Raw genomic sequence first — 13,017 nt, 5'->3', positions numbered from 1 at the left:
TTGTCCACTGTTGGTTCATCAGACCACCTGGGAGAGCTGATTCAGTTAAACACAGCTGCTGCTAAAAAAAACCATATTAGTGCTTGTACGAGTTAGAAAGTACATGAATGTTAAAGAGTTCACACTTGTTTTTGATCTTTCTTACAGGATAAAAAACTGATTAAGACTCTTTTCGACGTGCTGGCTCACCCAAACAACTACTTTAAGTACACCACTCGGGAGTCCAACGAGATGCTTCCTCGCTCCTTCATACGCCTCATAAGCAGCAAAGTCTCTGCTTTCCTGCGACCTTACAAGTAAAGCTCACACAGCTGCTGCCGAGGCACCGGATCATGACCCCCCCTCTCCCCCCCATCCCCCTCCGACACCCCCCTACACCTTTCAGACCACATCCCCAAACTGTCAGAGGACTTAAAAACGTATGTTTACCCTCTTTTTATTTTCCATAGGCTTTGACAATAAACACTATGCAGACCTGAGAAATACTGAAAATCATTTGTGTTTTAGGGTCTTTGTCCGTTTCCGTTCAGCGCGGGTCTGCAGTCCAGAGCTCAAACATTTAGCGGGGATGTAGAGTATGTGAGTGGGTTCGGTTTCTGTCGCCTTGTGCAATGAAACCACAAAAAACAAACAATAGAAAACGCCCATTTCAGGCGGTAGGAGCGACTTTATGTGTGTGCGGTCTTGAGCCTGATAGAGCTTGTTATTGTATTCGCTTAAATGAGCGGTCTGAGTTCCAGCGCCGACTCCTACCATTAAGTATGACTGTAAGTGTTGTGTAAGTGTTGTGTAACCCTGGTCCCATCTTCAGCGTCTGTGTGCTGTCCTCGAGGAGGAGCGGTTGTTCGGTTCATGTCGCAGCATCAGTCAAAGCCTTACTATATTTGAGCTCTTAGAGCGGTTTTCCAGGGGTCTTACTGTTAAAACAGTTAATCTATGTTTTGTTCCGTCTGTCTCGACTGTACCGGCCTTTTTTTTAATTTTCCAATCCAACGTAAAGCGAATACAACACGGTGGTTAAACATTCCAGGAACAAAGAGGACATTAGGGAGGTGAATAACAAACTAATAATTGTGAGAGGCACAGAAATGAGATAATGTGATGTCTAGAGGAACACGTCTCTGAGAGAGAGAGAGAAATGTCTTTGAGGGACATTATGTTTGCTGCTTCTTTTAAAAGGTCACTTTAATTCTTCAGTCTCATTGTCTTTCTGGTGTACTCCACACACTCATAGTCTTTAGGTTTAAAGCATCTGAAACACTTCAGTAAGTTGGTAATCTCACGCTGCCCGTCTATGGACGACCAGTCTCATCATGTTTTTATTTCAATCTTGTAAATAATGAAAATAAATTAGACGAGGGTTGAATTCTTTGATCCTAATTTTCTTACGCAGGACCCCCCCTCCCTCTAAAAATAAATCCCTTCCTGCCCCTGATGCCCCACCCGTCTCAAATCCAAAGACACCCAGAGCCCCCTTCAAACACCCCGCTCACGTCTTGTTCTGTCCCAATGAAGACAGCTCTTCCAAAGACCGCTCAGAAAAGTCGAGTCACTTCGTTTTGTGCACTAAATTCAGAGCACGTCATCCTTCCTTTGTCGTAAACAAAGGGCAATGAAAGAGAAATAACACACCTTCATTTTGGTTACACCCTGTTGTGACCAAAACAAGGCTTGTGAAATGTGTGCGACTCATTGTATTGAAGATGAATCAGTCAGTATGGGAAGAAGATATTTCTCTTGTTTAGAGAAGTCTGTCAAAAAAAATTTGGCGTGTAAAAAATGTTCTTTGGGATTTGTAGACAGCGACCATAACAGGGTAAAATCATTAAGCTCAGTAAAACACTTTGTGACAAATAATTCAAAGGAAGAGTTGGATATTTTGGAAAACTAGCTTTTTCACTTTCTTGCCCGGAGTAATAAAACATCCATTCTTATGTCTTTCCTGTAAGTATGAAGCTGTAGCCGTGAGACAGTTGGACAGGGAAAAAAACTAGCCTGTCTCGTTGGATAGATGACTAAATCTGCCTGCCAACACCTCTAAAGCGTTTAGCGCAAACAATATGTTGTGTGCTTCATGTGTTATTATTTCCCGCCCAACAGGGTTCTGCTGAGTACCGCCCTACTGCTGTGATTAGCTAACACTACTGTGCTGTGATTGGCTAGGAAGGAAAATGGGTGAAACACGGGGGCGGGTCCAGGCCCAATAAATCTATGAGTAAAAGTTTATTTAAAATCAAAATGTTTATGCATTAAAAAGCCTGTTCTGTATGCTGTGTTGCTGAAGTGCAGTGCCTCTTCAAGACATCAGTGTTTACATACATGCTTCTGCTGAATCGATAAAATCTGACACATCCATGACAGGCGAGGTCAGCACGGAAACCTAAGCAAGACGTTCTTCAAAAAGAATGTGCCCTAGACTTTTACCCAAGTGGCCACACTTCATTTCAGGTGTAAAACTAAATTTAAACATTGACTTGTTTTAACCGAAACCATGTTCTGTTCCTAAACCAAACCCAAGTCCATTGTTTGACGTTGTTAGGTTTATGCACAAACACAACTTTCAAGGTGTAAGAAAAACACTCTGGTTTTGGTTAAAGCTCCTGTGAGGAACTTCTCACTAACTCAGTTAGTGTTGATTTTGGCGCCCCCTGTGGACAAAGTGGTACCTCTCATCTCTTTGCTGATTTTGTCCTGTACGTGCTTAATTAAGTGGTGTTTAACAAAAAATCTCATCTCACTTTCTTTAACATCATATGTATCACTCACTTTACATTTTTGCCCTGGAAAATGTAAACAAAGGCAGCGTGCAGTTAACCGCTTTGTCTGACACCCCCCCCCCCCCCCCCACCTGTGGTTTCAGGCATTAAAAATAACTATAGAAATAATCAATGTTGTTGCTGATGGTCTGGTTTGTTTTTGTAGCTCATGTTGATTAATCAGAAATAATTTCAGTCTGTTTCATAACCAGCAAAAACAGCAAAACAAAATACGTCAACATTGACTTTCACATTGGACCTGAACAGCAGGGTTCTGCGTGAAAGAGCTCTCTAAGCGAGAAAGGCTTTCTGAAGCCCTGAAGGGAAACTTCAGGGCAACAGCAATCACAGCACAGTGGGACCAGCTACAGAAAACTAGGACGGCAGCTTGTTAGAAAAAAAGTGAGTGTTACGGTACTTATTGAGAAAGTAAAGTGGCTTCCTGGAGTTACAAACAGAAAAACTCTCAGCAAGAAAATGAACAAGTATTTCCCAAAATGTCAGGGCTATTCCTTTTAAAGACATAACCACCACTGCAGTCAAATTAGAACAATTATACCCCCTCCCCTTATTGTGTATATTTGACCTCTCCATTATGTAATTAAGTTTTCAGGGAGAACATTTTGTCCCCGCTCGTGTAAATAAGAAGTACGTGAGATGGTACGCTTCATACGGAGTACCAGACAGTATTTTACGTATCCAGACTTTAGGATGACACAAAAAGGGATTTCATTTTGTCACAGTTGAGGGCGATGCTGGGCCGAGCCACAAAGAACTCGTCAGATTAAAATTCCTCTTTACACGTCTCATAAACTTCACATTACATCACATCTAGACCGTTTTATCTACTCCGTGCACACAGGCGGCTCCCAGCATGCTCCCTTGGCCCGTCAAACCCTCCTCCCAACCAGATTTCTTTCCTGCAACCGGTTTCTTTTCTTTCTTTGAATTGTTGCCTTTTAACGAGAGTTTGCTATGATGTATCATAGAGTTGATAATGATATTTGCACTTGAATTGTTCTTGCTCATGTAAAGAAATGTCTGGATTTTGTATTGTCTTTTTAAATGAATGGAATTGGTGTTTTTATTTTCTTGTAGCTTGTTTGTTTCATGAAATGCTCACTCACCGTTTAGTCTATAGAGATGATACACATAACATTATCAACTGTAAGAAAAGAAACTATGTACAGAGGTGAATGAAACAAGTTTGTTCTTGTTACTGCCCAAAACACTTATCAAATAAACATACTGTACTTCAGCTTCATGTCAGGCATGTTTAATGTCTGTATGACGACTTTATAGCAAATAAGAAAATATATCACTTTTAGTGCATTATTAAAAAAAGTAGAAATACATTTTTATGATAGAAGCTTTGTTTGCTTCAGAGATGCTTCTTTTTCCTGCAGGCGAACAGCTCAACACTGCTGGGATCGAATATTGTAGCTTTACATTTCAGCTAGCGGTTAGCCCCTTCCCTGGTTGTAATACGCTGAAATTACAGAAAATCAATAGAAGTTGTTGTAATTCTCAGAATATCACTCAATTTATATACAAGAAATAATTGATACTTACATTTGCGAGTACATTTCGGGAGGGAAGGCAACCATCGGCCATCAGCACCACAGGCGAGAGTGCTGGGGCCGGACATCCTGTAGCTGCGAATGCACCTGATCGATAAGACTTCCCCGCGCTCATACACCTTCTTGTGAGCAGCCCTCCAGAAGGCACCGGGCACATTCGGAGGCGGACATGTCATCTCTGAGGAAATGCAAACAAGTTTACTCTGTGGGAAAAGTTATGAAAAGATGACTAAAAAAAAGGTGCCGTGTCACTAAAAGGATGTCGGACCTTTGCATGTAGGAGGAGGATGACTCCACGTCCCGTCCTCGGTGCACCACAGCTCCCTTTTCCCAGTCATGACTCCCACCTGGCACTGGTAGATAATCGCACTCCTGTATGTGTAAGGCGGCTCCCTAAGGCCGACTATGTTTGCATTTTCCACTGCTGGAGGCTCTTCACACGCCACAGCTGGGGGAGACACAGCAGTGTTGGCTCAGCTGAAGAGAAAATTAAAGGCTACCAAAATAAAAGGATGCGACTGTAAGTTACCTTGACAGACAGGAACACGTCCGTTCCAGCCTTCGCTCATGCAGAGTCTGCGGGCTTGTCCCACAAGTTGATGCCTGATGAAATGAAGCCACAGTTTCAGTCGGGGAGGATGAAAAAGAAGTAGTGCAATTATAAGTTTATTTAGAACCATCTCACCCCTGATCACACTCAGCTGTAGCAGTGTCTCCAAACTCCACTCCTGTATAGATAAACTGTCCATTCTCAATCTCTCCTGCAGAGCCACAGGACTTTCCTTCATGGAGGAAAATAAGAAATTATGAAGATGTTAAATACAGTTTCAAATATTTATATACACAGTGAATTTAATGCGACATTGTGGGACACCCATCAACAGTACTGTCCTGTCTTTAAAGACATACCGGTGTTTCAGCACAAAATTCATTTCTTTAGATTTTTCTAAAGTTAAAAAATAAACCACAATAATCAGACTTTTTCCATTTAAGCTGCATTACTGATATAACGCTAATTAATTTGCAAAGTCTTCACTGCATTATCATGCAATTAGGATGTTCTTTTGAAAAAGAAAAGTAGAACTGCTGTTCTTAGGATGAATCTCAGGATGAGTTAGGAATTTCCCTTCAGCTACAGTCTGATGATGATAAAGCCTCTGGGGACAGCGGTGAATATGTTTGGCGTGTCCGGCGTAGCCAGCGGAGAGCAATAAGGACTTCCTTTTCTGTTTGCCGCTTTGTTTACAGTCCAGTTAGCAACTTGAGGAGCGAGCGTGTGTTCAGATCGAAAGTAAAGCGAATGTCGCCGCTCTACATATGTCTGCTAAATAAATCATTTCACGGTTCATTAAATCCCCCGAAGGAGCGCCCGTTCAGCGGTTCCTGGTGAGTCTCAGTTTCACTGTAACGAGGAAGTCAGAGAGGCTGCACTGGCTTACTACTGCGATATGAACCCGAAAAATAAACAGTTTTTCTTGTGATTTACTTTAATTAACAGGTCTTAAGTTACAAAATGTCATCATGATGCAGATTTGTAAAAAGTAATAATGAAGCTTTGTCAGGTCTGTCCTCAAGAGGAGAAGAGAACTACTTTTAAAATGCCTGTTTGTTGAACGGAGGTCGGATCGATCATTCCTGATGCATTCCAGGACATCAGGAAATCTGAACGCTGAACGGCTTCAAGCAAATTTATCTCAAGTTGATTTTTTGCTCTCTAACAGATTTTTAGCTGAACTTGCTGCAGATGTCGGTTTATAGAGATTAATAAGAAGGTAAATTGTCGTCAGATGATCACCAATGGGAGCCAGGATGTCATTACAGCGGATTACGTTCCTACATACAAATTTAGAATCTGTAAATAGAGATTTTCATTGCGAGTTTGGAGGGAGGAAACCTTAAAAGCACTACTTAAAAAAGCTGAATTACAGAATGCTCTTGGGAATGAGCACCAGTAAAAAAGGAGGAAAATACAACATTTAAAAAGCTTTAAACAAAGACGCGACTTTAAAAGATATAAAAGTTCTTACGTTCACATTTGAGCCTCAGAGGTGACCACTTCCCCTCGGTGCAGCTGCGATATCTGCTGCCCCCTGCTTGAACGTATCCAACATCACACACGTAATGCACTTTATCACCGGAGGAGAAAGACTTCATCGTGATGTATTTGTCAGCCAGGTTGGCGTTGGAGTTCTGGCTGGTTAACGGCACACTACATCCACCTGCTGGACAGATAAACCTGTGGTTACAAACACAAACTTTTAACCAACAACTGTAAAAAACAAAAACCAGTAACGTAACTCACTTTCTTTATCAGGCAAGTCAGCCTTAGTGGGTGACGGCAGGCACAAAGGGGGCTGTGGCTGCCACTGGCCATCAGGACCACAGGTGACGCTCTGAGCTCCGTCCAGCTGGAAACCCTGACTGCAGGTGAAGTTCACAGCGTCTCCCACCTGGTACACAGAAACTCCACCACTGCTCACAGAGTTTGCCACTGCGGGGGCGGAGCAGGTGGTCAGCTCTCCCTCTGAAAAGATTAAAATAATGGTCATTTTTTTTAGTTAGAACTGTGTGTCCGTTACATATAAATAATGAACCAATGGTGTTTAGTTGGAGAGATACACCTTTGACGATTTGTGACTTCTAACAGTCAATCTGCTTTTTAGTTACATTTCACACTATGTCCCTCATAGGAGAAAATTGCATCAAATCATCACAGTATGGTGGCCCAGAGGGTCAAAGCACAACACAATCTCATGTAACATTACATTTGAGGAAACACATGTTGTAATTTAACCCTGAGGGCCTTTATACCAAAATAAAAACTAAAGTTTAACATGAACCTTTTTGAAAAGTTTAAGAAAATATCTGCATCTAATAATCCTTCTGTACTCTGAAGACAATTTGCTCGTAAGAATATTTAACTCTGGATACCGGACGCAAAAGAAATTCCCAAAACTTGACCGCCATACAAATCTGAACATCCAAATGTTTCTCAGCTAAATATGTTTAAATGAATAAGATTAAACGATGTCACATGCAGGCAGCAGTTACTCAGTTTAAGCGCAACACTGCCCCTCTCCGATCACCTCAGAATGCAGCCACCACAGTGTATGAGGATCATGAACAGGTTTCAGATCATGAGTAAGAAAGCTCTGATGTACTGTTGCCCACCTTCACATGATGGGAATTCATCAGACCAGCCGGTCTTCTTACAGATCATGAAGTTTGGTCCTTTCAGAGTGTATCTGTCGACATTGAGAAGATTAACTGTGCAGTGAAAACACAAATTTAAAGGCTTCTTCTGACCGAGATTTAAAGGATTTATTTTTAACTTACCCCTCATTGCACTCAGCGTAAACTTTCTCCCCGACGTATGAATTCCCTTCATAATGGAACTGGCCGTTAAGCAGATCCCCGGCGTTACCGCATGATTTCTCTGTAAGAAATCAGATACAGAGAACACGGCCAATCAGAGCAGTAATCTCTGGTAAAATGTGGTTTGCCAGATGAAAACAGAAGTCTCTTTGTTTTACCAAGCTTAAACAAACCCACATACAGGAAGCAGCTGCAAAGCCCTCTCATGACCCTTAGTAAGTTTTGCCAAAATGATCAGGAGTTTTTAAAGCAGTTAACCGAGAGGTTACGGAGGGTACTTCTGCTACAACGCTCAGGTTAAAGATCCCTCTGCTGTGGAGTCTGGAAATATTAAGATTTTCAATAATAAGTTGCATCTGTCCAGCAGCCAGGTTTATGGTTTATGCATTATTGGTGTCATTAGGTGATCAAATAGACTAAAGGTCATGAAAAAAAACCCCCAAAAAACAGTAATAGAGTAGACAGATCTAAGGCTCTTCTTAACCAGTAAGAAGACATTAAAGCTTAAAAAATGTCATGGTGTGTTCAGTAAAAAGGAATAACAGATTTTTACTGTCTACTTCCTCCATTCATAATAAAGGATAATTAAAATGTTTAAAACACCTGTTTCTGTTTGCCTTTCACACTCTAGAAATTCCTTTGTTCTGTATATAAAAGGCCTATTAAAAGGCCTTTAATATAGAGATAGAAATCTATATTGGTATCTTCAGGATCCATCAACATACTTTACTGTAGCAATTCATGTTTGTTTGTCAGGAAGTAAAGTAGACTTGGGAGTTTTTAAATATATGGGGCTACATCGGGTAATGTTTGCAGGGCAAAGCAAGAGGGATAAGATTAAAAAGAGGAGTACTATTACTATTTTTTTACTGAAGCACCTTCTTTATTCACTTTACTGTTTTTATTTACTTGTCCATTAATTTCATGGTAAGATGTAAAGTTTGTTTGGATTGAAACTAAATAAATACAAATATTGCTTTAAAAGAGGATGCTTTTTGAAGGGAAAATAGGAGGCTTTTTGGTTATTTTTAATTCTGATGAAGACAGTGTTAACACCATCTTTTTTTCCTTTGGGCGTATTGGTAATAATTAGAACAGATAAAAACAACATAAAACATAAAAAACAAACCAGATTTTTCCTTAAAACTAGCGAAATTATTCAAGTTTGTGGAGATATTACCTAGGGAAAAAAAGGGGCAGAAATAAATGCATGTTTTCTCTTTCTAGTCTACACGTCTCGCGAGTTATCCCCTGCAGTTCTCCATAAGGCCGCTAGGGGGCTCTACAGCCAAAGCTGCTTCTAAACTAAATTGTTATTCCTTCATTTAAATCAAATAATATCGCTGTAAAATCAACCATATTAGTGAAAAACAACATTTAATCGCCTCTTTGCATTTTAAATAATTAACCGGATAGCGAATAAGTGTTTCACGGACTTACTTTCGCATTTTAGAGTCAGTTTGGTCCATGCTCCGTCAACACATTGCACTTTTGGGACGCCCTTTGATGGGGTGAAATCTTCTGCACAGCGATAATAAACTTTCTCGTTATGGCTGAACTTCTGTTTGCCGCTGGACTTCCGGTCCATTATGGTGTGCGGGTACTCCGGAGGTGCAGAACATTCCTTTGGTTCTTGGGCTAAATGTAAAAAACAAAAAAAACAAATTTAAAAAAAAATCAACGACAGTCAGTTAAAATATCAAAACAATCAAAATCTGCGAAACGTGAATGATTTTTCTTTTATTAATTTACCTGAAGCGAGTAAAACGAACGATAAAAGCAGAAAATTCCCCACGATGTTCCTCATGTTGGTCGTCTGTTGCGTCTCTGTGCGTGAACTAATCCTCAAAACCCCTCAAAGCTGCAACAGGAGGATCACACGAAGCAATTTATAGAGGAGGAGGCAGACCTGAGACCAGCTGTGAGCAATCACAGACATGAACGCAGCACAGGGGCGAACATAATGACAGGACACAAAGAAAACAGGCAAACAAACAAACACAAGGAATATTTATTCTGAACATTGACGCCTTTAATACCTCCCAGGGCATAAAGTATTAGTCTAAATGTATCCTTAACAAACCTCAGCAAGCACATAATATATGTGTATTGCAAAGGTGTTTTTTTATATAATCCATTACAAATAGAAATCAGAGTTACGTAGGAAAGCCTTATAAAGATGGAAGAAAGTCCTTTAAAACGTTTGAAATAAATATCCTCATTTATGAACCAAACATTTGTCCTTTAGAGGGGAGAGAAAGTCTTATAGGATTTCAGATTAGAGGAGATTATATTGAAACAATCGCAAAGGACTTTTGGAAAGAATGGAGCCAATTCGACAAAAGAATTCCTCTTATAAAACTGTTGATCATAATGATTTTGTAATTTTTTTCTGTACGATTTATCAATACCATTAATAACCCTGAAATCACTCTAGAAAAACCTACTCTTAGTTCTCAATTTATTATTATCAGGCACTAATAATGAGTAAAACCACAGTTCTTCAATAAACTTTATGACAGTTATAATTTTGGGTTTTTTTGGCAACAAAAAAATGGTGACAAAAGTGAAGCTAGTGTTTGTTTTGATTGGACCCATCTTAAATACAAAGTATGTGGTAAGTATACAGCCAATATAACAGGAAAAAAGAGGAAGTGCAGTTTGAACAGAAAGACTCAAAATTCAAATATTCTGAAAAATAAAAATAGCTTAACACATTTACAGGAAGATGAATGTTATTTGCATCTCTGCCCAGCGTTGATTTAGTTTCTCTGCATGTTTCAGCAGGTAAAAAGACAAAGTCATCTCATTACAGTCCCTCTGACAAACACTTAGGACGTCTGCAGTCTGTGAGAATATTATAACTAACTGTCAGCCCCAGGCCTCACTGTGACTCAAACCATCAGGACAATTTGGTTTAAGTTCTGTGGTTATTAAAAGTATTTCTTGATAGTGTTTTTTTCAATGACTAACACACTTATGTACATCCCTTTTGTTTTAATATCTGTCGCCTATTTCTTGTTGAATATCTGTAATCAGTGCAGAAGTTAATCACAGCTTTTTATCTGAATCATTTATTCAAGGATCCTTTCAGGCGTCAAAATAACTCGTCGATTAAATTCTCTGACATGCGACTGATTATTTGAGCCTTTTCCAGCTTTGTTATCCTGCTGACTCACTCTGCAGTTTATAACAGTAAATCACATTCATTTAGAGAATGTTAGATACATTTGAAGTGTCAGGAAGCAGAGGAAACGTCACAATCACAACTCCTGATACAAGATAAGTTTGTCCACCTAAGCAATGTCAATAAGGGAGCGAAATATAAGACACAATACAGTTTAGAAGTACAACAAAATACATCCTAACAGTTAGACTAATTAAATTGTCCACGAAGTGTTTTAGTATTTAATATCATATTTGCATCTCCTCTTTACAACATTCTTTAGTTGTACACTCCTTGAACTGCATGAGGCTCTTGACTTGGCCGCTGTATTTTCGGACTGTTTATATCTGGATATTTTTAATCCACACAGCGAGCTGGATGGATTTCCTGAAGTGTTTCCTGGAGAGTCACAGCAGAGATTTGCCAGCGTGTTTCTGACTCACTGTTACCGTGAGTGTGCAGGCGAGCAGTCTGCTTCTTTATTTAAGACGATCCCACAATGTTAAAAATAACCTGCATTACAAGGAAAGGTTCCAAACTAGCTCCTGTATTAGCAGCTTCATGTACATAAGTGTTTAAGTTTTGTAAACAACTCAGGGTATTAGATTGATGCATTAAATGTAATTTTAAGTAGTAGCTGCTCCGTCTGTGTCCCTTAGTATAGGTATATTTGAATGTGTGCATGTTTTATGACAGTGGTTCCAGACCTGCAGCACTGTGGTGCAGTAGTTAGCGCTGCGGCCTCACAGCTAGAAGGTTCCTGGTTTGAATCCCGGTTCGGACTTAAGGGGCCTTGTGTGCATGTTCTCCCCGGGTGCTCCAGCTTCCTCTCACAGTCCAAAGACATGCTCGTCAGGGTCATTGGTGACTCTAAAAAATATGTTAATTTGAGCGTGAAAAGTCTGTCTCTATCTTTCAGCCCTGTGATTGACTGGCGATCAGTCCAGGCTGTACTCTGCCCTCTCGCCCAATGACAGCTTGGATAGGCTCCACCCCTATGGATGGATGGATGGATTCCAGACCTGAGACTCAGGATGGATCTAAGAGGTCAGAAGATGATTAATAAGTTCTGACTTTTCTCCATTTTCATAAATACAAACTGAATAGTTTAAAAATCATCAACATCAACAAAAAGTTGGATATTATTTTGTCTTGAGGGGCCACAAGCTAAAACGTGTTTTTCTTTTGTTGGACACATCTTAACTACAAAGTTTGTAATAACTATACAGCCAATAGAGGAATATAAAAGAGAGAAAAAGTACATTACTTCCATCTGAGAGGATGTTATTTTCACCTCTGCCTAGAAATGATTTAGTTTCTCTGCATGTTTCAGCAGGTAAAAGTCATCTCACTACAGCCCCTGTGACAAACAGTGGAGACACTAATGATGCAGCAGTCTGTGAGAATATTATAACTAGATGTCAGGCCTCACTGTGACTCAAACCTTCAGGACAGTTTTCAAGTCCAGTGGTTATTAAGAGTTATTTCTAAGTAGTGTTTTTTCCTAAAATGACTAACACACTTATGTACACCCCTTTTGTTTTAATATCTGTCGCCTACTTTTAATTAAACATCTGTAATCAGTGTAGAAGTTAATCACAGCTTTTTATCTGAATCCGCTCATTCAAGGATCAAAAGCAACTTGTAGATTAAATTCTCTGACATACGACTGATTATGTGACCCTTTTCCTGCTCTGTTATCCTGATGACTCACTCTGCAGTTTATGACAGTAAATCACAGCAATTTAAAGACTGTTAGATAAATATGTCAGGAAGCAAAAGTCACAACTCCTGATCTCTGTGTATAAAATGTACATCAGTATAAGATCAGGAATCCGTTGGCTTTTTATCCTCATTGTAAACAGAACAGACTGTTAGACGGTCACTTAAGATTGCTCGATTTCTAGCTCATCCCCTTTAAAAAACATTTCATTTTCTGGCTCAGGATGTCAGAAGAAGTGTAAAATATGCACTGAGATTTCACATTTTTCAGTAGCTGTGATGTCACTATGTTTTGCTCTGTGGGGACTTGAAGTCCAGCAAACAGGAAGGATCCTCCCAATGAGCTCACAAACACTAGTTCACCAAACTAAAGACTGCTCCTTAGGATCTGATTAAAAAAAGGACAAAGTCAAACAGA

The 13,017-nt window shown here is 39.9% G+C and overlaps 2 protein-coding genes across 3 annotated transcripts in view; one reads left to right on the top strand and one right to left on the bottom strand.

The window, feature by feature from the left end:
* scube3 (signal peptide, CUB domain, EGF-like 3) overlaps positions 1-4,014 on the top strand; it is an 86,285-nt gene extending 82,271 nt beyond the window's left edge. Inside the window, exon 23 of the mRNA XM_069659549.1 lies at positions 148-4,014. Coding sequence (XP_069515650.1) covers positions 148-300 — 153 coding nt within the window. The 3' untranslated portion in view covers positions 301-4,014. The remainder of the gene's footprint in view (positions 1-147) is intronic.
* Positions 4,015-4,016: 2 nt separating this feature from the next.
* On the bottom strand, positions 4,017-9,560 carry LOC138589321 (complement receptor type 1). 2 transcript variants are annotated; one of them, XM_069659550.1, is made up of 11 exons: positions 9,464-9,560; positions 9,152-9,349; positions 7,673-7,772; positions 7,508-7,581; positions 6,639-6,860; positions 6,364-6,558; positions 5,022-5,118; positions 4,866-4,939; positions 4,605-4,784; positions 4,329-4,514; positions 4,017-4,245 (listed from the first exon to the last, which is right to left on the bottom strand). In XM_069659550.1, the coding sequence occupies exons 1-11, from the start codon at positions 9,516-9,518 to the stop codon at positions 4,220-4,222; spliced, it is 1,407 nt and encodes a 468-aa protein (XP_069515651.1). In that variant the 5' UTR covers positions 9,519-9,560; the 3' UTR covers positions 4,017-4,219. The 2 variants fall into 2 exon arrangements, with proteins under 2 accessions (XP_069515651.1, XP_069515652.1); XM_069659551.1 differs by having other exon boundaries at positions 6,364-6,555.
* Between the last annotated feature and the right edge of the window lie 3,457 nt (positions 9,561-13,017).

Source organism: Semicossyphus pulcher, unplaced genomic scaffold (assembly GCF_022749685.1).
Source record: "Semicossyphus pulcher isolate SPU_LCO1_2020_fin unplaced genomic scaffold, fSemPul1.0.p SCAF_13, whole genome shotgun sequence".
In the NCBI taxonomy this organism is placed as follows: domain Eukaryota; kingdom Metazoa; phylum Chordata; class Actinopteri; order Labriformes; family Labridae; genus Semicossyphus; species Semicossyphus pulcher.
Note: the sequence above shows the minus strand (reverse complement) of the source record. Positions and strands in the feature narration are given on the sequence as shown.